The following is a 26,902-nucleotide window of genomic DNA, read 5'->3' on the forward strand; positions in this document are numbered from 1 at the left end:
GAAAGAAAGGCAGGCAGGAGGAAAGCAGTGGTGTGGCTCTGAGGGGAATGTCAGCTTCATCAGCTCCATCAGCTTCATCACTCAGCCAGGCACCACCCTGCCCTGCTGCGCCACACTGACTGTCCCAAAGCTATATCTTTGCTCCTGCCTCCATCTTTTCATTTTGCTATCAGGTTTCAACTTACAATGGTCCAAACAACACAAGCCAAGCTGTTGACTGATCACTGAACAGCTGGGCTGACCCTGCCAAGCCTGCCCTAGGATGCTCTCTGCAGCTCATCAAGTTGGGCAGGAAGAAAGTGGATGAAATTCCACAAGGGCAAGTGTAGAGTCTGGTACCTGGAAGAGAACAACCACAGGGGTTCTCAGTAGGGGCTGGGGACTGGCCTGCTGGAGAGCAGTGAAGGGGAAAAGGCCCTGGTGGGTGGGAGGGTACCCTCATGGTGCCCTCCAATGTGCTCTGGTGGCCAGGAAGGGCAATGCCATTCTGGGCTGGATTAGAAGGGCTGTGGTGAGTAGGTCGAGAGAGGTTCTCCTGCCCCTCTGAGGCTGCACCTGGAGTACTGTGCCCAGTTCTGGGCCCCCCAGTTCAAGAGTGACATGAGAGAGTCCAGCAGAGAGCCACAAAGATGCTGAAGGGAATGGAACAGCTCTGTTAGAAGGAGAGCCTGAGGGAGCTGAGGCTGGGAGCAGAGAAGCCTGAGAGGTGACCTCAGCAATGGTGATAAAGATGTGCAGGTGAGTGCCAGGAGGCTGAGCCAGGCTCTGCTGGGGGATGCCCAGCGACAGGACAAGGAACAGTGGTGCAAGCTGAGGCAGAGGAAGTTTCATTTAACCAGGAGGAGGATTTTTTTCCCTGTGAGGCTGCCACAGCCTGGCACATGTTGCCCAGGGGGGCTGTGGAGTCTCCTCTGCAGATATTCAAACCCTGCCTGGATGTGTTGCTGTGTGCTCTGCTCTGGGTGCTCCTGCTCTGGCAGGGCTTGGGCTGGATGAGCTCTGGAGCTCCCTTCCAGCCCGACTCTGTGACTGAAGTTCTGCTGCTGCTGTCTGCCTCAAGGTAAGAGTGCACTGAGATCACTGGCTCCAGGGGAGCCCTCTCAGAGGTGAAGGCTGGAGATTCCCAACACCAGACCTGCACCCTGGAGGGTTGGTAAGGTCAGCACTGTCGCCCACCTGGTGCCCTGCTGTTGATCTCACCTCACTGCGAGAGCCACCCCTGCCAGCAAGAGCAGCCCCTGGCAGCAACTGCCCCCTGGGCAAGCCCAGCACATACAAGGGGCAGCTATGCCAGCGAGTCAGGCAAGAAAGAATCCCAGCAACGGCCAGCAGCTGCTGGTCTGAACTGCAGCAAATGCAGCTCACTGCACAAGCACCTGCAGTGCCAGCTCGGCGGAACTCTCACCTGGCACCGTGTCCATGCGGGGCTGGCAGCACACAGGTCTCTGGGCTTTGTCACCTGGCTCCTGCACAGCAGGCAAGGAGCCCAGAGCCAGGACTGCACTCTGGCAGTCCAGGTGGGCCAGCCTGGCTGCTCCTGAGCAAGGAGGGCTGGGCAGGCCTGCAGTGGGCACAGGGCTGCTGCTCAGGGGCTCCTCTGGGCTGCCAGCAGCGAGCAGCCCAAAGGGCCCTGACAGAGCTGTGTAGAGCAGCACAGGACATGCTCTGCTGGGCAGCTGCTGTGCTGGGCACACAGAGCCCTGCCACACAGGGACATGTGGCTGAAAAAGTGACCTCCACCTCTGCTGACAGAGGGTCAGAGCTGAGTGCATAAAACCAGAGGTAAAAGAAGTTCTTGGAGTAAGAGGCTGTGCTGGTGAGGCCTTGCCTGCAGTACTGTGTCCAGTTCTGGGCTCCCCAGATCGAGGACAAAGAGCTACTGAAGAGAGCCCAGCACAGAGCCACTGAGATGCTGAGGGCACTGGAACAGCTCTGGGATGAGGACAGGCTGAAAGCTGGGGCTGGATAGGCTGGAGAGGAGGAGGCTGAGTGCGATCTGATCAATCTGATCTAAGGATGGGTGTCAGGAGGATGGGGCCAGATGCATTCTCAGAGGTCCCCAGTGACAGGACAAGAGGTAAGGGCATGAACATCAACACAGAAGTTCCATGTAAACATGAGAAGGAATTTCTTGACTTTGAGGGTGGCAGAGCCTTGGAGCAGGCTGCCCAGAGAGGCTGTGGAGTCTCCTTCTCTGGAGACTTCCTTCCAGGGCTCCTGTGTGCCCTGCTCTGGGTGATGTGCTCATTTTCTAGAAGTGAGTTTTCACCTTTGCCAACAGCAGGCTGGGGCTGAGTGCACAAAAGTATTGGTAAAATGGCCTGGAGAAGCTGAGAGGGGAGCCTGTCAATGCCTACAGCTACCTGCAGGGTGGTGTCAGATGGAGCCAGCCTCTTTGCACTGATACCCAGGGGTAGGGCAGGGGGCAGTGGACACAAACTCAACAACAGGAGATTCCATCTTGACACAAGGGAAAACATCTTTACTGTGAGGGTGCTGGAGCCCTGGGGCACACTGCCCCAGGAGGTGAAGTTGCCTTTTCTGGGGACATTCAGAACCTGCCTGGATGTGCTCCCCTGAGATCTGCCCTGAGTGGCTCTGCTCAGGCAGGGGGCTGGACTCAATGACCTCAGGAGGTGCTTTCCAGCCCCCAGCATTCTGTGATCCTGTGATCACAACTGGTGATGTTCTGCTGACACCCTGTGTTCTCAGCTCTGAGGACACACAGCCATGCACCTTGCTGCAGCACAGCTTTGCACCTTGCTCACTTTGGCACCTGACACAAATGCCTCACTTCCTGCTCTAGATTTGCAGGACACTTTCCTTTGCACCCTAGCAGACAACCAAGGTCAAACAGTCTTTGCCTTTGAGCAGGAGAAGCCCACAAGGGGAAGAAAGGTGCAGCTGTGTTCCACCCTGCAGCTGTGTGCTCCCTCCAGGATTCAAAAGATCCTCCTCCATTTGGAAAGGGATTGGCAAAAGAATGAGAGCAGTGACACACTGTAAATACCAGTGAGGGTCTTCTGCTTCCCTGAATGCTATCAGAACTGACTTGGCTGCAGAAAGAGTTGCCAAGCACAGGCAGGTAACCAGAGCCCTGATATTGGCATAAAAATCAACGTGAAGCCTCCCCAAGTGTTCAGAGAAAGAGGATATTGGTGCAGAAGCTGAAGTGCTTGAAGGATAGAGAAGGATGGTGGAGAGTGATGGTCAGTCAATTGGTGCCAAATTGCCCAGGAGCCAGCACTGGTCACTGGCAGCCTAGAGCCAGCTGTATGCTGGCTGCAGCCAGAGCAGGGAGAGCAGCAGCACAGGGAGGGGATTCTGCTGCTCTGCTCAGACCTCACCTGCAGCACTGCCTCCAGCTCTGGGGCCTCAGCACAGGAGGGACCTGGAGCTGCTGGAGAGGGTCCAGAGGAAGCCACAAAGATGATCAGAGGCTGGATAAGCTCTGCTGTAGGGAAAGGCTGAGAGCTGGAGCTGTTCAGCCTGGAGAAGAGAAGGCTCCAGGGACACCTCAGAGCAGCCTTGCAGTGCCTGAAGGGCTGCAGGAGAGCTGGGGAGGGACTTTGGACAAGGGCTGGGAGTGGCAGGATGAGAGACAATGGCTTTGAGCTGGGAGAGGGGAGACAGAGTGGAGATGAGGAAGAAAGGGTTTGAGGGTGGTGAGACCCTGGCACAGGTTGCCCAGGGAAGCTGTGGATGTCTCCACCCTGGAGGTGTTCAATGCCAGGCTGGAGCAACCTGTGCTGGTGGGAGGTGTCCCTGTCCTTGGCAAGGGGTTGGTACTGGATGAGCTTTGAGGTTCCCTTCCAAGTCAAACCATTCTCTGGCTCCATGATAAGTGAACCAGTGAGCTCTCACCATAACCTATGTAGTGGAAGTGTTCTTTAAGAAGTGACATAAGAAACTGCCAGGGGAGCTGCTGCCATGACCAGCAGTGTTAAGAGATAGGGACCAAAACTACAACCAGGTGCAGACATCATAGTGAGGAGATGCCAGATCTGCTGTGCAGAAAACCCTCAGAGCCTAGGGAAGCCACCCACAGGTGAAGTAAAAAGAGGAATAATCCTGGCTCAGAGACCTCTCTGAGCTACCAAAACCTGGGCAACACCAATAGCAGGATCTTGTTTTAATGAATACCTATTTTGGGTGGCCTGACACTTTCCCCTGTCGCAACAATCAGGCTGGGGAAGCTGATAAAGTTCTATTAAAAGAAATCATCCTGAGATCTGGGGTACCTGAGGGGATTCCTCCTGACAGTGGGTCCCATTTCACTGCAGGGATAGTACAGAAAGTATCTCAATTCTTGCCTATGTGTTGGGATTACACACTCCTGGAGACCACAGCTCAGTGGGAAGGTGGAATGCAGTCCATAAAGAGACAGAGCTCTAAGTTCTGCCAGGAGCTGTGCCAGCCTTAGCTGCACACAATAGCCCCTAGGGCACAAATTCACAGCCTCACAGATCGCATCAGGTTAGAATGGACCCTCCAAGGGAATCTTGTCCAACCCCCTGCAGGCAGCAGGGACACCTCCAAACAGGGCAGGCTGTCCAGGGCCATAGCAAGTCAGATCTTGAATGCTTCCAGGGGATGAGGCCTCCACCACCTCCCTGGGCAGCCTGTGCCAGTCTCTCCCCATCCTCACTGTGCACAACTTCCTCCTGGTGCCCAACCTAACTCTGCCCTGCTCCAGTTCCCATCCACTGCCCTCGGCACACCCCCACAGGCCCTCTGAACAGTCCCTCCCCAGCTGTCTGGTAGGTCCCCTTCAGATACTGAAGGTCTAAGGTCTCCCTGGAGCTTTCTCTTCTCCAGGCTGAACAGCCCCAACTCTCCCAGCCTGTTCCCACAGCAGAGGACTCAAATTAAAAGGTTCCAGGACCTAAGGAATTGTGCCTGGGATTCAGAAGACCCAGACTGGAAGCGAAGCTGCTCCCAGGGGCTCCAAATGGTGTCCAGCTGCAAAGGTGCTAAGTGTGTTTGCACAGCAGGTGCAGAATCCAGCTGCGGGGTGACAAAGTGACACAACCTGGCTGATCCCTGCTGCCCAGCCACAAATTCCTATCACTGAAAGTCCAGAGGAGTCTTTGTGCCGGAGAACTCTGCCCCTGCCCTGGCACTGCTGCAGCTCTAACACAGAGTCGCAGCTTTCCTCCTCAGCAGGGGTAGCAGTTGTTGTGTGACTGAATCCAACTCTCCAGTGACATTCACAGAGTAAGTTCCATGCCTGAGCAGAAGCAGGGAACTCCCCTCCCAGCCAGCAGGCAAGGTGAGGACTCGTTGGAGCAGATCACTCAGGAGTGCTGCTGGGCCCACAGGGCTGCAAACCAGCCAGGAGCAGAGTTCTGTTGCAAGTTCTTTGCCAGTTTCAGTCCTGTGACAGGACTACTCTTTGCTCTCTACACTTTTGGCAGCATTGGGTCTTTCTGCAGCCCTTTCCTACACCACACTCCCCCTACCACTGACTCATCTTGCTTTGTGTCTGACAGGGGAGCAGCCCAGGGGATGGCTGCAGTGAGTCTGACACAGCTTCACCATCCCTTCTGAAAAGGAGCTTCTGTCATTTCCTGGCAGCAAAGATTAAAGGAAGTATTATAAAATGGACTACAGGCACCCAGAGAGCACTCAGCGAGTGAGAAACTTCTCTACAGGGTTATTCCTGAACACTAATCCAGATCAATCATCTCCTATTTGCCATGAGGTCAGGAGGTCACTTTCAATCATTTCCCCCAAACTTCCCTTTCCTCTCTTCTTTCCTACCTCCATTTCCAGTTTCAAGCACTGAAATGTGCACAGAAACTTTCCCATTCTAATGCAAACTGGTAAGGGAAGAAGCACCTTAAAAGCAGGAACAAAAGGCAGCTTTGCCCTGCCAGGCAGCAGTGCGTGGGGTGAGAAGTCCCACGCAAGTTTAGGAGAGACACACTGCACACACCTGCCCTCGCTGCAGCCCCACAGCCCCCACTGAGGTTTAGAGCTGCCATTTTGGGTAAAACACAGGGAACTCCAAGCCTGATGCCTCTGCACAGGCTCTCTGCTGGACTCAGCTAACAACCGTGTGCCAAACACTGCTGAGGTGAGGAACTAATCTCGGTCCCATGGTTCAGGAACGCAAAACCATTGGGGAAAGAGCAGATCTGTGCAGCACTGATGAGCTACCAGGCTGGGACAACTTCCCCCCCACCCCTTTTTTGTTTCTTCGGGGTTCATGCTTTTTTTTTCCCTTTGCCTCTCCCCTCTCCCCCTTTTTTCCCCCTCCTTTTTTCCTCTGGGTTTTTTTTTCCTTCACCCTTTTTTTTCTCCTCTTCTTCTTTTTCTCTGTTTTTTCCCTTCTCACCTTTTTTCATCTGACTTTTTTCCTTCTTCTTTTTTTCCCCCTCTTTTTTTTCCTCCCCTTTTTCCCTCCCTCCCTCACCTTTCCTCCCCCCTCTTTTTTCTCCTTTTCCTCTGCCTTTTCCTTTTTCCCTTTTCTATTTTTTTTATTAGGGAAATTGACTTGTTTCAGGAACAGTCTCTCTACAAACCCCCCCAAAGACTATTCATTTCCACCCTGCCACTGCACTTCAGACACCCCCTCCCTCACCAGCTGTGCTCACCAGTCTCATATTCTGCCTCAAAACGGCTTAAAAGAAACTACCCAGAAAACCTTCATTGGAAAACAGCTGCAGAAGCTGCTGACAAAGAATCATTCCAGGTACCAAAGGTGAGCTGTACCCCATCCCTCCTGCCCTGAAGAACAGACCTCTCTAAGCCAGTTTTCCTCACACACAGATGGATTTATAGCTGTTCTCTTTTTGGTGCACACACCTAACTCTTGTCTACATCTTACAAACCCCTGGGGTCCAGCCTGCGTGGCTCTGCTGCTGAGCCAGGCTCTAGGCACATCAGCTGTGTGTTGTGCCAAGCAGTGCCCTGAGCAGCTGGGAACTGATATTGCCATTTCCTGCAACTTTGTTCCTAGGTCATAAAAAGGCACAAAGGACACTACAATGCCACTTCCAACCAGTCAGCTGAAGGACAAAGAATTCTCACATTACAAAAGCATCCAAAGGCTTTCAGTGAGAAATGGCTCCCAGCACAGACTCTGTGTGCATTTGTTGTTCAATTAAAAGGAACTTCACTGGCAAGGTAACCTGGTACCTTCTTGAGTCTGTGTCAGGTTTAATTTGGGAATAGAATATTAAGACAATTTGTTTGCTTAATTCCTATGCTATTACGTTTCAGACACACCAATTTAACTTCCTATCAGCCTGTATCAATAATGACTGTCCTCAAAGCTTCTGTGGTGTCATTGGTCAGTTCGTGGTAACACAGACAAAGTGGGGAGAGGTCTGCACAGCGATTTTTCACTCCAGACATGTTGCCCTACTCAGACACACTAAAAAAAGCACTTTCCAGCTGTGGAGGTGATGGCTCATGGGACCTTTTCTAGCATAGGAAGGGTTAAGGACTCTACCCTCTGTGACAACCAGCAGCTGATTCTGTCCTTAAAACAGGCAATTTACATTTCTCTAGAACAGGCTTGAAACAGCCTGGTTTGCAGAGCAGAACAAGTCATTACTTTACTTCAGGGGGTACAAGCACACAGAACTATTCCACTCATCACCCCTGCCTGTGCAACCACAGCACATTAAAGGCACAACACATCAAATGGGGTTGCTCACAGCAACATCATTTGCCCCCTCTAGCTAAGTACACTGAGCACAAGCCTTGCTTTCCAGTATTAATTAAAAACCCCTATGCTGCATTTGTCAGATGCCCAATTAGTTTGCTATGCTCACTTTCAGCCTTTTGAAATGTACTTACTGGTTGCTCAGGTAAGTCTTGTGGCTCTTCCATGGGTGTTAGTATTCTAACACTTACACGATTCCAATTGTGTGCTCCTCAGCAGTCCTCAAAGCCTGTCAAAAAAAGGTGTTCATAGCTTTATGTACTGTTAGGGGGAGGCTTATCATTTAGGCTATCAGAGAGCATTCACTGTTATGTATTCTAGCCACAAGCTTCCTAAACTCGTGTTGCCATCTCCCAAGTCAAAGATGAAATTCATGTATGGAAAGATTTCATAAACAAGGGATTTAGCTGTAAGCTTCCAGATACACACTTCTGCCAGCACGTGGCACAGCTCTGCAGCCCGGCCTGGGGCCATACTGCCTCCAGAAGCTAAAGTATCAATCAGACACGTGCACCATCATTTTAAAGGCACCTTAAATGGTCAAGTCTGGTCTACTAGGTCAGTAAACAGCATGATTCAATCTAACCTGTTTTAATTTAGAACATTTATATAACAGACAAAAAAAAATCAGGACAAGACTGGACATCTAAATGTATTTACCTGCAGCACTGCTCATTGCCAAAGCCACAAAGCAAGTTCAGTATTTCAACTGCACCTTTAAAAAGGAAAAACTTGATCAAGACATATAAAATCCTTTTTACTTTGGAAGCTAAGTAATGCAGTAGCATTTGGCAGAGAGATCCTACAGACTAGACCAAAGAGCTGCTGTCCTCCAAGGGGTCCAAACTACGGACAGGATGTTTTGCAAATTCCTTTCACCACTGATGAACTTTTGCAGTTTGCTGGGCAAAAGACAGAGGCAGGAGTCCCCGACGGCTTCCCCCTCTGCCCAACCAGTGGTCACATACAGTGTGACCTGTGTTTGACTGCTCTACTTTCACTCTCTCCTTTCAGAGCTTCAGCAACCAAACCCTACCCTCTGCAGACAAGCTCCATCTCAGCCACACCACAGGCAAGGCTCCTGCCCCAGCTGTCTCCTCCACAGGCACACAAATGCATCTCTGCACACAGAACAGGACCAAAGTGGGTTGTAGAAATTAGAAGAACTGCTGAAAACCACCTGGTAGTTTGGAAGATATGAACTACAACCACTAAACATGCTGGGGGCCAACCTACTCCTGCCTCTGCAGCCCCTGCGGGCTTGCTGCCGCCACCAGCACAAACCCCCAGAGATGCCTCTCCCCAGCTCTCCTGCTCTGCCTTTCTGCTCCTCCATCCTGGCCAAAGCACCAAGCCATCACGAAATTGTCCCCATGACAAGTGGCTGAGTAACTTCCCTGTGTCCTGGCAGCAGCTGCTCCTTCCCCCTCTTGGCCCCTGCCAGACCTCCTTAGAGCGCTGGCCGCAGGTGGCCGCGCAGCGCCGTGTGCCGGGCACGGGGACGCTCCGCAGCCGGCGCTGGTGTCACACGAAGGCTTTCTGCTCCCTTAGCTGAGCGCAGGCAGAAGGCTGACATGTCAGGGGCTGTGCTTGCTGCTGGGGCAGCACTGTTTGGAGGGTTTTAGTACCTCTCCCCAGGCTGGCTCCCCTAACCAAAGCTGCTCTGCCTTCGCTGCCTGGACCTGCAGGAAGGCTCCACAACAACTCAAAGTGCAGCGTGCAGAGGACCACCGACACCATCCCAGATTTTCCTCCAGCAGTTTTAATCGAGTTTATTTTAAATGTAAAGCTTACTTCCTCTTCAGTTCTTCTAGGAATAGCAGAAGAAAAGTCAAGAGTTAAGAGAAACTGCAGCATCCAAAGCTGAGGAAGAGGAGCAGCTGGGCACCTGGAGAGCACCTGGGCCACAAGCACAGCCTGAGCCTGCCCTGCCAGCTACTCTGTGAGGCAGCTGCAGCCTCCTCTCCTGTCTGGAGAGGCTGCACCAAGATGCCAACAGCTTCAGCGCCAAAGGCTAGGGATCAGCTGCCCCAGCCCTGCTCCCTCCTCTGACAGGCCGCCCCCAGCAGGGCTAAACCCAGAGCTCCAACCCCTCAGGCTGCAAACCCCCCAGGGCAGCTCCCTGGCCCCTCCGAGCCATCTCCTCACACAGCAGCAGAGGGAGTCACCTACCAGGACTTGGGGTCCAGAAGGCAAACCCAGGCCTCAACCCTGCTCAGCTCGGGCTGCCTCAGAGTGGATGTTTAAAACCTGAGAATACACCACACTGGCTTTTGTTTGGGCTTTTTGTCACACCCCAAATCCCAACATTTGATTTCTAACTTGTACAAAGCTGCAGCCAAGGTTACCACTCAGTTTCTCATACAGAACTTTGAAACTATAAATGACTGCAAGAGAGATGTCAAAGCAGGGAATGTCGACACAGGAGAACAGCAGCCATCACTGGTCCTGCTCCCTGCCCCACACAAAGCTACAGCTTCCTACATGGAATGATGCTTGCTGACCTTAGGAGAGAGGCCATCTGTAATTAGCAGCTCTGGAGGCAGCTGGGGCTTGGTCCCGTTCCCATCCATCTCTCCAATTCTTTCTATTTGTGCGTGTGAAGCAGAGTCTGTGGTGAGAACACTGCTGTAGGCCACTGGGCTTGTGACTGGGCAAGCAAGCATGAAATAAATGCACCTGAGTGCAAGGAGTCAGCAGAGGAGCTGCAGCAGAGGAAGAAACCTTCAGGAAAGCGAGTCAGGAGTTACACTTCTGAAATGCAGCAGAAGAAACTTCTTCTCCTTATGGAGTTGCTTTCACTATTTGCCTGGTGAGAACTGTGTGAATTAAACATTTCAGACTGATTCCAGACTTGCTCTAACGCCAGCTTGCCCAGAGCAGAGGAGTTCTGCAGGTGGCTTCGTTTGCTGCTGATGGAGACAGCTCAGGGAGCCTCGGGAACAAGAGGAAGCAGAGCAGAGGAAGGCAGCGCAGGACTGCCCCCGGCAGCTGCCTTCTGCTCTGCCCGGGATTGCCAGACCAGGATGCCCTGCCGAGAGCCCTGCCAAGGATCTATGGCTTAACATGGACCAAATCCTAAACCACACACCCTGCCTCAGGCAGGCTCCCTCGAACCAGGTGCTGTGGGAGTCATTTCTGACAACGACCTCCTCTGGGCACCAGGCTGGGCTGCTGCTGGCTTTCATTCTCTCAAGCCCATCTGCCTTACCCCTGCATATAGCATTTCAGCTGAGGAGAATTAGTCCTTCTCTCAAGCTGCAAATAATTAATGTCAAGGATACTGCGATAAAAGCAGTAATTAAACTGATTAGAAAAAGAGCTGGGGGGGGTTGTGCCACCATTTCCTGAGAGCACAGCCTTCGCTAGGACGATGAAATCACAGCTGGGAACACGAAGGTAAAACAAAACCACAGAATCATTTAGGCTGCAGAAGCCAAACCATTAACCTAACACTGCAACATGTGCCTCAGTACCACATCTCCAAGGCTTTTAAATCCCTCCAGGGACTCCACCACTGCCCTGGGCAGCCTTGGCCAGGCCTTGCCAACCGTTTTGGCGACAGCATTTTTCCTAGTGCCGAACCTAAACCTCTTCTGGTGCAACTTGAGGTCATTTCCTCCTGTCCTACCACCTGCTACTTGGGAAAGGACCACGACACTGACCTGGCTCCAATCTCCTTTCAGGGAGCTGTGGAGGGCAATGAGGTCTCCTCTCAGAATCCTTTTCTCCAGGCTGAACAACACCAGGTCCCTCAGCTGCTCCTCACCAGACGTCTGTTCTAGATCCTTCACCAGCTTCGTTGCCCTGCTCTGGACCTGCTCCCTCAATGTCATTCTTGGAGTGGCCCAAAATTGATTCCAGAATTCAAGGTGCTGGCCACACCACTGCTGATCCAGGTCAGGATGCTGGTGGCCTTGGCCACCTGAACACACTGCTAGCTCATGTTCAGTTGCCTGCTGGATCAACACTTCCAGATCCCTTTCCACTGAGCAGTTTCCATCCACTCTGCCCGAGCCTGGAGTGTTCTTCATGCAGGTGCACCACTGCAACAGCACAAACCAAACAAATGAGTAAACAGATGCCTGGATGTGAGAAATGCTCTGCCTGGTGACTCTGACTGCAAACTCAAAACACTGTGGAGGTAAGCTCCCCGAAACAGGAGAGGTGATCTTGAATCAGCTAATGCAGCTCCAGTGACATGGGCAGAGAGGTGGGCGTGAGCCAAAGCTCATTCTGCTTTGCTCCTCCACTAAGGACTGGAACAGATAACACAGTTCTACTTGTCAAAGCAAAGGATTGGTCAGTAACACTGAACGACTCCTGTGCATGGTGCTCAACAGCACGGGAAGGCTGCACAGGCAGTGCCTGACAGCCACGCCCAGAATGGGCAGCAGCTGAGGGTCTGAAAACACAGGAGAGAGAAAAGGAATTTGAGTTTAAACTCCAAACTGTGATGCCCTCAGATCCTACTTTCTAATGGTATCAGTAGTCAGGCACCAGTGCTGCTTTCCAGAACAATTCTTACAAGCTCCCTTTAAAAGCCATCTCCAAGGCACCAGATCTCAAGCTCTTTCCTAAGTACAGCTCTCTACCGGTTTCCTCCTTCAGCAGCAGAGAACAGCTGTTCAAAATACAAAGGCATAGAGTTAACACCTGAACACAGTGCTACAGGCACCACTCTGCCCATCTCCTACCTTTATCAAATCCAGCACATCCCTGCTCTGTCCCTGCTTTCTCTCACTCTAGGCACACCCTCACACACACCCCCCCCCCACGTGGATAGATGCAAGAATAACAAAGAATAGACCTCTGCCAAGAGATCTGCTGGACTGTCTGCTGCTCCCTTTCCATCTTCTCTCATCCCTTCTTTACTAACTGGGAAACGCTCAGAACAAACCGGTGCAGAAGCCAGAGGGCAGGCAGACAGCATGTCCTGCTTTGGAAGGGACAAGTGTCCACACAGGCCTGTAGGGCTGGAAAATCCTGCCTTGACTAAAACCTCATCATCTTAACATGGAAAAAAAAGAGTGCAGTGCTTCCTTGAAATGAAACGCGGAAATGCAAGCCCAGTTTCCCCCTCAGCAGTGCCTGTTTCAGCAGCAGGAATTTCGCATCCCACTGCAAGCCCTGCAGGGCTGTCAGCAGCTGGCTCCAGGGCGCAGCCTGCCTGCCTGCCCGCCCAGCTCTTGGCCAATTCGCTTCAATCTCATTTTGAAACGTAGCAGGGAAATTGTTAATAGGGAAAAGAACTGTTTTCACAAAATCGAAAATCTGGAAATAACAACTTCATCCTGCAGAAAAACAACTCCCACTGAGGCCAGGAATGAGCCAGCGGGTTTGGCTCCAGCGCGTGTAGCTGAGCCGGCACAGGAAGAGCTCACTGCTGCGAGCCTGCGAGGCTCAAACAGCACAGGAATTCGTGGGAGCAGGAGGGACCTAGAGAGGGAGGGTTTAATTTGCACTGAGAATTAACAGATCTGCTCCCAGGATGACACCCCGGGTGTGGGGTACCTGCCCTTCGCGGGGAAGGCGACCAGCCTGGATGAGCAAACAGCTCCTGAAGGAATTGGGGGAAAACAAGAGGGTGTATCACCTCTGGAAGGAGGGGAAGGCTTCTCCTAACGTGTTTAAGGAGGTAGCCACACTATGCAGGAGAAAAATTAGAGAGGCTAAGGCCCAGCTAGAACTTAGGCTGCCACCTCTGTGAAGGATAATAAAAAGCACTTTTGTAAATATATCAATGCTAAAAAGAAGGGCAAGAAGAGCTTCACTCCTTACTGGACCGGGAGGGGAACACCATAACTGATGACAAAGAAAAGGCTGAGGTCCTGAATGCCTTCTTCACTTCAGTATTCAACAGCAAGGAGGGAGGAGTTCAGGGCAAGTGGCCTCTTGAACTGGGGGATGGGGTCAGGGAGCAGTGTGTTGCCCTGGAAATTCATGAGGAATTAGTTCAGGACCTGCTGAGCCACCTGGACACCCACAAGTCCATGGGACCAGATGGGATCCATCCCAGGGTGCTCAGAGAGCTGGCAGCTGAGCTGGCCAAGCTGCTCTCCATCATTTTCCAGCAGTCCTGGCTCACCAGAGGTCCCAGGAGACTGGAAAATGGCCAACGTGGTCCCCATCCACAAGAAGGGTCGGATGGAGGAACCTGGGAACTACAGACCTGTCAGCCTGACCTCAGTGCCAGGGAAACTGATGGAGCAGGTTAGCTTGGGGGTGATAAGAGCGCACCTGAGGGATGGCAAAGGGCTCAGGTCCAGCCAGCATGGGTTTAGGAAGGACAGATCCTGCCTCTCCAACCTGATCTCCTTCTATGATCAGGTGACTGCTTGGTGGATGTGGGGAGGCCTGTGGATGTGGTCTGTCTGGACTTCAGCAAGGCCTTGGACACTGTCCCCCACAGCAAACTGCTGGCTAAGCTGTCAGCCCATGGCTTGGATGGCAACACTCTGTGCTGGGTTAGGAACTGGCTGGAGGGATGGACCCAGAGAGTGGTGGTGAATGGTGCCACATCCAGCTGGCAGCTGTCACTAGTGGTGTCCCTCAGGGATCAGTGCTGGGCCCCAGCCTCTTTAACATCTTCACAGATGATCTGGATGAGGGCATGGAGTCAGTCATCAGCAAGTGTGCAGATGACACCAAGCTGGGGGCAGATGTGGCTGGGTTGGAGGGCAGAAGGGCTCTGCAGCAGGACCTTGACCGCCTGGACAGATGGGCAGAGCCCAAGGGGATGGTGTTCAATAGCTCCAAGTGCAGGGTGCTGCACTTTGGCCACAGCAACCCCATGCAGAGATACAGGCTGGGGTCAGAGTGGCTGGAGAGCAGCCAAACAGAGAGGGATCTGGGGGTGCTGACTGATACCCACCTGAACATGAGCCAGCAGTGTGCCCAGGTGGCCAAGAGAGTCAGTGGCATCCTGGCCTGCATCAGGAATGGTGTAGCCAGCAGGAGCAGGGAGGTCATTCTGCCCCTGTACTCTGCACTGCTTAGACCACACCTTGAGTACTGTGTTCAGTTCTGGGCCCCCCAGTTTAGGAGGGACATTGAGATGCTTGAGTGTGTCCAGAGAAGGGCAACGAGGCTGGGGAGAGGCCTTGAGCACAGCCCTACGAGGAGAGGCTGAGGGAGCTGGGATTGGTTAGCCTGGAGAAGAGGAGGCTCAGGGGAGACCTTATTGCTGTCTACAACTACCTGAGGGGAGGTCGTGGCCAGGAGGAGGTTGCTCTCTTCTCTCAGGTGGCCAGCACCAGAACGAGAGGACACAGCCTCAGGCTGTGCCAGGGGAAATTTAGGCTAGAGGTGAGGAGAAAGTTCTTCACTGAGAGAGTCATTGGACACTGGAATGGGCTGCCCGGGGAGGTGGTGGAGTCGCCGTCCCTGGGGCAGTTCAAGGCAGGGTTGGACGTGGCACTTGGTGCCATGGTCTGGCCTTGAGCTCTGTGGTAAAGGGTTGGACTTGATGATCTGTGAGGTCTCTTCCAACCTTGGTGATACTGTGATATCCTGTGGCTTTAGGTAACTGACTGGTATGAGGCAAACCTCCAGAGCAGCAGCTTGGGAGTTAAAAAACTGCTGTTTGTCCTCAAAGGTTTTTAAGGCAAACTTGCACCTTCAATTTCCTTCTTTTCTTTCGTTATTTCGCATGAGAAGCAGCCATGGTATTTATCAAGGTGCCACCAGTTCTGAGCACATCTGTAGCTATTTGTGTCAGCAGAACAGTTGCTAGGCCATAAGACCAGTTTAAGTGATGGTGTTCTACACTCAGCTGCTCAGTAAGAGCCACTGCCCTTATTTCAGGGCGCTACTACACCATTTGCTCCACACAGCATCAGTCCTGCTGGCAGAGGCAGGTAGGAGCATAAGCACCCAGCTGAAGCAGACAAGTGGTCCCCTGGCCCAGCCCAGCAGTCTCCAGCAGCAGACACCAGCGGCAGGGAGGGCATGAGCCTGGCCACTCTCCAGCCAGAGCTGACTTTCCTGCCTCAGCCTCCACTCATGGATGTTTCCCACCAATCTGCCTGAGCCGTCTCTGAACCAGCTGCTGAGGCAGCTCAAGACTTGCCACAGAAAGGCTTTCTTGGCCATCTCACAGCTAGCTGCTGAGTGCCTTCAGGCCCTGGCCAGCAGCTCTGCTTGGAGCACATCCTATGCTTTCTGCCTCCGTACCCCTTGATCACATTCTCTCTCCAAACCTTTCTCTGAAGGCATCTCTGCTCCACCCCCCTGCCTCTCTGCTCCCTCCTGAGACACAGCAGCCAGAGCAGCACACAGCATGCGAGATGGGGCTGCAGCCATGGCTAAGGTCTGTTGATTTCAGCACCTCCCTGGTGCCCACCATCATCACTGCCTTTTTGTTTCGCTGCTGTTTACACTGAGAACCATCTCCATGAACCTGTCCTCAGGGTCTCCTCCTGGAGCCACAGCTGCCTGCTCCTGGCTCAGCCTCGTGTAGATAAGGCTGAGCTTGCTTCTCCCTCACTGCACCACCTCAGCGGAGGGAAAGCCACTCAAACTCTTCATGTTAACTGCCTAAACTTCCAGCAACTTCACCTACCCTGAGGCTCCTCTGCCACCTCTGTGATCACTCAGGGGATATCCTTTTGCTTTTGGCATGGTGTTTTATGGCTCTAAAGTTCAGTAAAAGCAATAAACTTGGAGCTTTCACTGCTCATTCCTTTCTCCCCAGTGCACAAACCAGCATAAGCACTGACATGCATGGTACTGCGCTTCTCTCTTCAACCAGCCCTTGACGTGACTACTAAGCCCTGCCCTGGGCTTGCTGATCCAGTTTGAGGGCTTTTAATTAGGTTTTTCAGGGAAGACCCAGCAAGGAGGGTAGAGCACAGCTACGACAGGGTGGCAAAAATGCTCAAACCATCTCTGCTACAGGATGATGCAGAGACCTCTTGCACAGTCAGACTGAGAAGGGTAGCCACAAAGGTGCAGCTGTGGCTGAACTCTGTGAATCCTGTGATGAGAAGGGAACAGACATCCTGCAAGAGCTGAAGAAATCAGTGACTGCAGACCACAGCTTGTAAGATGCACTGCAACCCCCCACATCACCCAGTGCAGCAGTTGTGGGAACAGAACTCAGGTTTCTCAGTGCACCAAAGATGCACTGACAGGGCAAGAGTTCAAGATCCCAGGAGAAGCCAAAAGGGCAAGGAACAGAATAGACACCTTGCACTTTGTTCAGGCAGCAGATGTGATAGGTATGGGGCTGTGGAAGGGCCTGAAGTAGCAATGCAGCCCGGGAGGGATGGCTGATCCTCAAGGACTCCCACCAAGCACAAGAGGACAGTCAATCCCAACACGCAGGAGAATGAGCAGGTGTGGCAGGAAGGTGGCTTGGCTCCAGGGTAGACTTCTGGCTGAAACAAGCACGTGGGAGGTCAAACAGAGATCAGATAGATATGATGAAACATGTAGAGATCAGAAGTGTGGCAGGGGATGCAAAGGGCATTGAGAAGAGCTTCTGAGGCTCCTGTAAGCACACTAGCAGCAAAGGACCATGCACACTGCTGGCCAAATGCTGAGCAGGGCCAGCTGTCAACTGACCCAGGCATGGGAAAGGCTGAGGAAGCTACCCAGTGCCTGCCTTCCTTTAGGCTCTACCATCAAGGTCTGCTCTCAGGCCTCCCAAACCCTGGTGTCTCACAGCAAAGCCTTGAAAAGGCAGTGGCACCTATTAGGACTCCCAGCAAACACTCCCTGTCCTGGTGCTTTGGTCACCGGAGCTCAGGGCCAAGACAGTAACTGGTGATCTTGGGGACAGCATTTCCAGAAAGCTCTCATGGGGGCTGCAGCAAAACTCTCCAAGCCCTGCCTTAGGAGCTACTTTTAAGCTGAGCCTCTCACCTTTGGCACAAACCTGAGCTGCAGGCTTGACTGCAAAGCTGTTTCACCAAGCACCCATCTGCAAGCCTAGGCTCCTGCCTTAACCCAACTATGAGCCATTGTCTGTCTTGTCCTGCCAGACTGTAATCCTTGCTTGTGAGGCCACTCCTGCTGCCTGTCTTACACTGAGTATCCCCTTCCCTTGGGGACAGCATGTCCCTGATGCTCCCAGACACCAACAATGTGTAAAAAGATGAAGCTGTGATGAGACCACCTTAGGAAAACTGGACACATACAACTCTCTCAGACCAAACAGGATGGAGCAGGAGCTCTTTCTATTATGTTTGAAATGTCATCATGGGAGGTGACTGATGACTACAAAAGGGCAAATGTCCCCTTCAAGACAGACAGTAGGGGAGAGTAAGGCCAGTCAGACTTGCCTGCCTCCCTCCAGTGCCTTAGGAGACTGTGGAGCAAATCCAGACACCGTTCACACACCAGTTGAAGACAACGATGCAACTGGGAACAGGCATGGATCCACTGCAGATCCAACCTTTCTGATTCAATTATTTGCTCTGAGGAATCAGAGCTGTAAATATTCTGTATCACATTTTAGTCATGCAGAGCTCTTCAGCAGCCCTGCAGCCCCACTGAGCAGGTGGAAACCACAGACATACTACATGCTGAATGTAAAACTGTCTGGACTGCCAGGTTCAAAACATCCTTTTGATGGCAGCTCTACAATCTAACCCTCAGTCACCAAGCAGTCCCAGCCAGCCACTACCTGCACTAATAGGATGTATTATTACTGGTTTGAGTCTGCTGTGCAAGAAGCTTTTCAGGTCCCTTTTTACTCTTAAGGACTAAGGACACTGCTTCAGGCACTGTGTAAATCACAGGATCACAGGATGTTAGGGGTTGGAAGGGACCTCCAGAGATCATTGAGTCCAACCCTATTGGTTCCTGCTCTGGTCCTGCATCCATGTCTGGAGGCTTTCAAGGTCTGTCTGGACATGTTCCTGTGGGGTCTGCTTTAGGTGACTCTGCTCTGGCAGGGGAGCTGGACTTGATGATCTTCAGAGGTCCCCTCCAACCCCTATCATTTTAGGATTCTGTGATTATGTAACACAGTGCTGCACAATGTTCTCTCCAGCCTACACCATTTCCTATCAGGAACATCTAATATTTACTGTTAACTGCACCTAAGTGTCAGGTGTAAAACAGATGGAGGAATGCAGAAATAAACTCTAGCCCATCTGCCTTTCAGCCATGTTCTTCAGATGGGTCTTCAAATCAGGTGCTCCAGCCTGCCAGGATGTGCAAGGATTGCTTGTTTCCAGCAGGAAGCAAACAAGATCAGGGAGATAGCCTCATTGCTATAAATTTCCATAAACAGATTTTCTTCAGACCTCCTCAGTGGGCAGCCACAGCAAAAGCAGTGCTGGGTGCTCTGAGGGCAAAACACCTCCAGCACAAAGTGAAGGTGCGCAGAGGGAGGAGCAGGGCATTGCTTCACCAGCGCACTGGTAACTAGCTGAGCTGTGGCAAGTGGCAGTACCCCGCACTGCAGCTTCAGCTGCCATCAGCTGCAAAGTGAATCACAACGAGCAGAGTGCTGCTGTGGAATCAGACAGTGAGTTCCCTGACAGCAGAGGTGGGCAAGGAATACAGGCACAGCTCATCTGCACAGCTGCCCCCTGTGCCCCATGGCAGCCAGCAGCTGTGGGCAAGTGACAAAGAAGAGCTCAGTTTTGGCAGGACCCATGGGCTGACACAGCCTCAGGCTAAGCAATTCCTGTCCTCACCACAGCTACGCTAACCATTGAAGAACCAGAGTCCACAGAACTTCCTGCTACTTTTTAGCTCCAAAAATCAGTCAACACCAAGAAACTCCTCCTAGAGCTGTTGCCTCTGCTTAGGCCTGCTGCAGCTAATGGAGTCTGCCCAAAATCTCTTGACCACTCGACTTACTGCTTCTCTCTCTGCAAACAGAAGCTGCATGCCAGGCACTGCATCCTGGCAGCAGCTCAGCAGGAACCAACACTCCAATGGCTTTTATTCTCTAGAGCAGCACCTATGAAGCCTCACTTCACCCAGGAATCAGAACAACTTACTCAACAACGTGGTGCTGGTTTTCCTTCAGCACAAAGCTACCCTCTTTAGGTCCTGGAAAGCTACTGCACAGTAGCTTTTGAAAGCAGTTTGACAGCCCCCTGCACTCAGGGAACTGACAAACTGCCTTTGCTGTCTCTTTTCAAATGCTGGAAGCAGTGGAATCATCAACTCATGGGGACTTTTTGACTCCCTTCAGGTCAGGTAAGAGTATTTTGTAACTTCTTTTTTTTCTTTAAGCCAGAATAATTCAATTCTCCTCCTATCCAGAAAGGTCAACATAGCAACAGGCTCGGCAGGAGAGCAACTACTGAATAGAAAAAGATAATAACACAGTTAACCCTTCTGTGTCTTTATAGCTCTCCAGAATTCCAACCAAGCTAGGGAAGAAAAAATTGTAAAAGTAGTCCCTGTGACCATCAAGTACCTCTGTCTTCTAGGAAGAGCAGCTCTCTGCACCCTACCAGCTCCGAGCTCCGGGTGGACAGGAAATGGGGATTTAGAGCAGGCAGAATAATCAAGGCAACATCTTCTGAAACATCAAGAGCTGCTATAATGGTGTGAACAAATCAGACATTGGCCAGCAGGGAAGAGAGGGGATTCTGCCCCTTGACTCTGCTGAGACCTCACCTCCAATCCTACTTCCAGTTCTGGGGTCACAGAGTTGCTGGAGTGAGTCCAGAGGAGATCACAAAGACAATCCAAGGCTGGAGCAGCTCTGCTGTGAGAATAGGCTGAAGGAACTGGGGGTGTTCAGCCTGGAGAGGAGGACACTCCAGGGGAACCTCAAAGCTGCCTCCCAATAGCTGAAGAGATCCTGCGGGAAGGCTGCAGAGGGATTTTTCATGAGGGTGTCTAGAGACAGGACTAGTTAGAAGCTGAGGGAGAGCAAGATTAGACTGGATCTGAGAAAGAATTTCTTCGGTACCAAGTTGGTGAGACTCTGGAACACGCTGCCCAGGGAGGCTGCAGACGACCCCTCCCTAGAGGTCTTGAGCAGCTTAGTCTAGTTGAGAGGTGTCCTTGCTCAAGGCACGGAGCTTGGAGCAGGTGAGCTCTGAAGTCCCCTTCAACCTGAGGCATTCTATGATACTGCAAATGAGACCAAACTCCTGTGCTAAACTCCAAAGCCCTGAACCCGTGGGGTAGTCTTCTGTGACAGTATTTCCCCCAGAGGGATCCTAGAACCACCATGCCTTCAAAAGCAGCATGGGGAAACTGAAAGGAGCCCAGAGACCAAGCCTGCTGCAGAACACTCCCATCTGGGCTTGGAAACAGCTGCCACTGCCTTTCCTGCTTTGAAAACAATTACTCACTTTTTTCTCCTGGTTCTGAGCATGCATTTTGCTACCCTGATCATATTCAATGAATTACAGTCAAGGAAGAATTTCTTAACCTCTCCTGAATAGGGGGAAAAGTTGTCACAGAAAGGACATCAGTATGGGCCTGATGTGTGACATCTTCCAGTGGAATCCAGACGACAGCACAGAATTGCAGGTGATGTTGACATCAATTACAGCTGATGTGGACCATCTCCACGGTCTAAGCCTGCCACAGACTCTGTTCTATTTCAGCTGGCGACACAAAAGAGCAGCTCTGTCAGTATTCAAACACAAACAATGCAGACAGCAAGACCTGGAAGGAAGCTCTCTGGATATAAGAGCAGCTCTGCAGATGGTCCTCAGCTCAGGAGACAGCCACCTTCTGCAGGACTGTTCAGGCCCCTCTGAAACCAGACAAGTCACAGGCATGGGATTAAGGATACAGGAGACTGAAGAAGCTCCCAGTCAGCTCCATCACTATACTAAGTTATTTTTCTAAATAAAAGCTTGGTTTCTAGTTCTGCTTCTGGGATGGATCAGTGACAACCTGGACAAACCAAGACAGCAGTGACTGGTGTGGCATGGCCCAAAGTGCCATCACAAGCTGAAGGACCCACTGTACCAGGCTGGGTCTCCTGCCCACAGCACTCCTCAACATCAGGTCTGAGTACCTCATTAGGAGGAGAGCCGAACCTTGCAGCACCACCTGAGCTAAAGCTCTGAATGATGCTTCAAGAAGGAACAAAGGACTTAAGAGAGGAAGTTACTGCCTCAGGGACTGGAGTGCCTCCAGCTACAGCATCCACATCAACTGCCTCGGATCACGGCTAGAGGGGCCTGCTGAAGAGATTGGGGGAAAATTCCATACAAATTAGAATGAAATAAAGAAAAATTACTAAGACAAAGCAAGAAAGAGCTGAGAAAGACCTTACTTAACTCTTGTCTAACCACTGTGTGCCACTGGTCGCGGCTTAGGTGACAGAAGCTCTCGGGAGCTGCAAGAGACAAAGCTGTCTGGAGATGTCTGCAGACACTGCTCTGTGTGACAGCACACACAGAACACCTGCCACATCCTGCCAGGGTTCCACTGAAGGCCTCAGAAGTTTCCTCTACATCTCCATCCTGACAAATCATTTTTCAATCAGAGGGTTTTGCAGAGCCAGTACAAGTTGTAACAAGCATCCATTGTCTAGGAGCACCTTTCAGGGAGAAAAAGAGTTCACAGAGTTGCAGAGAGGGAAAACCCCACAGGGCTACTTCTGATAACTAAGGACACAGGCACCAAGATACTCATGCCCACAGTGACTCATCGCCTGCTTTAAGCCTTGAATCCTCATGCTTAATACGACCTGCCCACAGAACGTGCTGCTTGCCAGGCTCTTCCTTCTACTAGTTCAGTGTACTTTATCCAGTTTTATGTGCAGTGATACCTAACAACCCTCTGTGTTAGGAAATCATTGATCCATCTGCTGGGGGGGGAACTCCACCCCTTACACACAACATGGAAATTCAAGACTCATCTGGACATCTACAGAGCAAAGTTTTGAGAAGCCATAAACCCTTCTGCTTAGGAGTGAAGGCAGTCTTTGCATCCATCTGCAATGGGTAAGCCACGGCTCTGACTGAAAATCTGTCACACAACTCAACAATGCAGTGACCAAGAGGCTTTGCCAAGGTACTGTGGTTGCCTGGGAGGCAAAGACTGCAGAAAGACACTGTGCAGGCGTTCCAACAGCCTGTGAACTGCCAGGCCTGAACCTGCCTTTCAGCCACTGCAGTGAAAAGAGACCTGCTGCAGAGGAAGAGTTCACGTAGGGAACGCCACAGCACAAGGTGAAAAGAAAAACCCCAAAGGTGACAGGTGAATCTGGCAGGCAGCAGGTTTGCAGGTCGAGGAAGCCACTATCATAGAATCATAGAATCAACCAGGTTGGAAGAGACCTCCAAGATCATCCAGTCCAACCTATCCCCCAGCCCTACCCAGTCAACCAGACCATGGCACTAAGTGCCTCATCCAGGCTTTTCTTGCACACCTCCAGGCACAGTGCCTCATCCACCTCCCTGGGCAGCCCATTCCAATGGGAAATCACTCTCTCTGTGCAGAACTTCCTCCTCACATCCAGCCTATACCTACCCCGGCACAACTTGAGACTGTGTCCCCTTGTTCTATTGGTGGTTGCCTGGGAGAAGAGACCAACCCCACCTGGCTACAACCTCCCTTCAGGTAGTTGTAGATAGCAATGAGGTCACCCCTGAGCCTCCTCTTCTCCAGGCTGCACAACCCCAGCTCCCTCAGCCTCTCCTCATAGGGTTTGTGTTCCAGGCCCCTCACCAGCTTTGTTGCCCTTCTCTGGACACCTTCCAGCACCTCAACATCTCTCTTGAATTGAGGGGCCCAGAACTGGACACAGCACTCAAGGTGTGGCCTGAGCAGTGCTGAGTACAGGAGCAGAGTAACCTCCCTTGTCCTGCTGGCCACACTCTTCCTGATGCAGGCCAGGATGCCATTGGCTCTCTTGGCCACCTGGGCACACTGCTGGCTCATCTTCAGCCTAGTGTCTATCAGTACCCCCAGGTCCCTTTCCTCATGGCTGCTTTCCAGCCACTCAGCCCCCAGCCTGTAGCACTGCTTGGGGTTGTTGTGGCCAAAGTGCAGAACCCTGCACTTGGCCGCCTTAAATCTCATCCCATTGGCCTCTGCCCACCCATCCAGCCTGGCCAGGTCCCTTTGCAGAGCTCTCCTGCCTTCCAACAGATCAACACCTGCTCCTAGCTTGGTGTCATCTGCAAACTTACTGATGCTGGACTCAATCCCCTCCTCCAGATCATCAATAAAGATACTGAACAATGAAGACATCCTCACACATATCGAAACGTAGCTGCTTATGATAGCAACCTGAGGCATGCAAAGTGTCACAGCTCTAAACAAACCTATCTTACCCAGCAGTACAAATTTAATTTGCAACAGAGAAAATTAAAGGAAAGAGGAGAACAGAGGCAAATTAACTGTAAAAATCTTATCTTGCTAAGCAGAGCTGACTGAATTACCAGATGGGAAGGTACCATGCTGCAGACAAAGTGCATTACAGAAGCAGCAGTAAAGCTGCTCCCTTCCAAAGGCGACACTCACCGAGGCTTTCCTGTGCAATGCTCCCCCTGAAGTACCACAGCTACGTTGCATCAGGGACTAGCTCTAGCCTGGACATAATTTAACCACACCATGCCGTGCAGAAACCAAACTGTAAGGCATCCTGGGCTTGAGCTGGCTCCACATAAAGCTTCAGCAGCTCAGTACAGCATTCCCAGAACCAGGAAGGCCCAGCAGTGCAGACTGGGACACAGCACAGCTTGTAAAGCTAGGATCAGTTGATCCTGGCCCTGCCAAGCGAAAAACCATCCTCTTGGACTTGCCCACACAAGCTGTGGTGTGAGCAACTAACCCCATCCAAGGGCGAAGAAGTGCACAGATGTTTAACTGCCTCCTTGCACAGCCAGCAGAGCCTGATCAGGACTGCCCTGAGTCGAGAACACCTCCTGCTGCTGGCCCCGTGGAGAAGCCCATCCCAGGGCAGCTTTCCTCGGTTACCTCCACCAAGCCAGTCTTCATCACCTGAGCTACACTAAGGGAACCAGTTGGTGTCTTTCTGCAGCTTCTGGCAGCTTCCCAGCTCTTCCAAGCAGCAGCAGCGGCGGCCGAGGCACCAGGGCTGCTGGGAGCACCCCACCGCGCCCCGGGGGCAGCGGCGCTCGGGGGACGAGCGCTGGGCTCTAACCCAGCACCGCCGCTCCTGCCTTGGCCGCAGCGCCCCTCGGCGCCCCGCTGGGTCCGTGCTGGGGCCGGGAGCAGACGCTTCACTCATGCGGCGTCGCCCGCGCCCCGCAGCCGGCGAGCTCGGGCCCGCTGGGCCTCGGCCCGGGGTGGGGAAGCGGTGCCGGGGGCCGCGCGGGAGGAAGCCCGCCCAGGGCGGGAAGGCTCCGCGGAGCCCTCCCCGCAGCGGTGCCGGGCGCGCAGCGCCGGACGGGCCCCCGCAGCGGGCTCTTACCGAGAGGCGGCTCCGCGGCCGGGCCCGGGAGCGCGTCCCGCGGCGGACATGGCAGCGGCGGCGGCGGCCCCACGCCTGCGCCCGGCCCCACGCCTGCGCCCGGCCCCGCCCCGCCGGAACAGCGCCCGGCGCCGGAAGCGGCCCGCAGGGCGCGGGGGCAGGCCGCGGCGGGAGCGGCGCTCGGCGCTGCCCTGCCCTGCCCTGGGGCTGTGGCCAGCTCGGGGGTCCCCAGTTCAGGAGGGTCAGGGGTGTACCGGAGAGAGTCCAGTGGGGGTGGTGAAGGGCTTGCAAGCCCTGGGTGGTGGGAAGGGCCCTGCGGCTGGTCGGCGTGCAGAGGAGCAGCCCGAGAGGGCATCTGATCAGCGGTCACAAGCATCTGAGGGGTGGGCGCCCGAAAGAAGGGGCCAGGCTCTGTGCAGTGGTGCCCTGTACAGCACAAGGGGCAGTGCACACAAGCTGGAATGAAGAGGTTATGTCTCAGCATGAGGAAGAACTTCGGTGTGAGGGTGCTGGAGCCTGAAGCAGGCTGCCCAGAGGGGCTGTGGAGTCCGCTCTGCAGACACAGACAGTGGCATCGAGGGCACCGCCACCTCGCGTGCAGATGACACCAAACTGTGTGGTGGTGTAGACACACCAGAGGGACAGGAGCTCATCTAGAGCGACCTGGACAGGCTGGAGGGCTGAGCCCAGGTGAACCTCATGAAGTTCAACAAGAGTGAGTGCAGAGTCCTGCTCCTGGGGCAGAACAGTCCTCCCTGCCAGTCCAGGCTGGGGGAGGAGGTGTTAGAGAGCAGCGCTGTGGAAAGGGATTTGGGGATGCTGGTGGACAAGAAGCTGGGCATGAGCAGACAGTGTGAGCTGGCAGCACAGAAGGCAAATCATATCCTGGGCTGCATCAGAAGCAGTGTAGCCAGAGGCGGGGGATTCTGCCACTCTGCTCTGGTGAAACCTCACCTGGGGTACTGCATCCAGGTCTGGAGCCTCCTTATAGGAAGAACATGGACCTGGTGGAGCAGGTCCAGATGAGACCACAACAATGCTCAGAAGGTTGGAGCAGCTCTGTTCTGAGGACAGGCTGAGGGAGCTGGGGGTGTGCAGGCTGGAGAGGAGGAGGCTCTGGAGAACCTAATGGCAGCCTGCCAGTGCCTGAAGGGGCTACAGGAAGGAAGGAGAGAAGCTGTTTACAGAGGCCTGCAGGGACAGGACAAGAGCAATGGGTTCAAGCTTGAGAAGAGCAGATTGAGATTGGATGTTAGGAACAAGTTCTTTACTGTGGGGGTGGTGGGGCACTGGGACAGGTTGCCCAGGGGGGTGGTTGAGGCCCCTTCTCTGGAGACACTCAAGACGAGGCGTGGCAAGGCCCTGGGTGAGCTGGGCTGGTGGGGATGTCCGTGCTGACTGCAGGGGGCTGGACTGGAGGAGCTCTGGAGGTGCCTTCTGGCCTGGGCCGTTCTGTTGATTCTCTGAGTTTGAAGCCCATTTGGATGTTCCAGTGTGCCCTGCCCTGGGTGATGCTGCTCTGGCAGGATGACCTCTGGCGGTGCCCTCCAGCCCTGCGGCTGCAGGCAGGGCTGTGCTGCTGTTGCAGTCATTTGCCAGCTCTCGGGGACGGTGTCAAAGCCGCAGGCTGCGGCTGGCTGCAGGAAATCTCTTGTGTGTGCAGGGCAGGTGGTTGGGTTTTGGAGAGCTATAGCAGGTTTCTCGGAAGTTGTTTCCTCTGTCATATAATTTCTTTCCCCTTCCCTTGTAGGTCAGAACTTGCTGAGCCTTAGATTTCACCTATGAGTTTAAAAACCACACCAGACCTAGTCTGTGTGGTACTGAGGATCTTGCCTTGAGCATGAATACAGGAAGATGGGAAGTGGGCAAAATTTGAGGGCCAAACACTTGGGGAACACACTTCC

General features: G+C 53.0%; 1 protein-coding gene across 5 annotated transcripts in view; it reads right to left on the reverse strand.

Moving 5' to 3' along the window:
• EYA3 (EYA transcriptional coactivator and phosphatase 3) overlaps positions 1–25,086 on the reverse strand; it is a 63,351-nt gene extending 38,265 nt beyond the window's left edge. For 4 of the 5 annotated variants that reach the window (XM_064172786.1, XM_064172784.1, XM_064172783.1 and 1 more), the window contains exons 1-3: positions 24,999–25,085; positions 8,336–8,390; positions 7,810–7,904 (exon numbers count right to left, since the gene is read on the reverse strand). Coding sequence is in view for 3 of the 5 variants with exons in the window: in XM_064172783.1 (XP_064028853.1) it covers positions 7,810–7,842 (33 nt within the window). In the remaining 2 variants the exon portion in view is untranslated. Of the gene's footprint in view, positions 1–7,809; positions 7,905–8,335; positions 8,391–24,998 lie in introns of all 5 variants that reach the window. The other variant, XM_064172782.1, reaches the window with a different exon arrangement.
• Between the last annotated feature and the right edge of the window lie 1,816 nt (positions 25,087–26,902).

The sequence above is a fragment of the Pogoniulus pusillus genome, chromosome 37 (assembly GCF_015220805.1).
Source record: "Pogoniulus pusillus isolate bPogPus1 chromosome 37, bPogPus1.pri, whole genome shotgun sequence".
Taxonomy (NCBI): Eukaryota; Metazoa; Chordata; class Aves; order Piciformes; family Lybiidae; genus Pogoniulus; species Pogoniulus pusillus.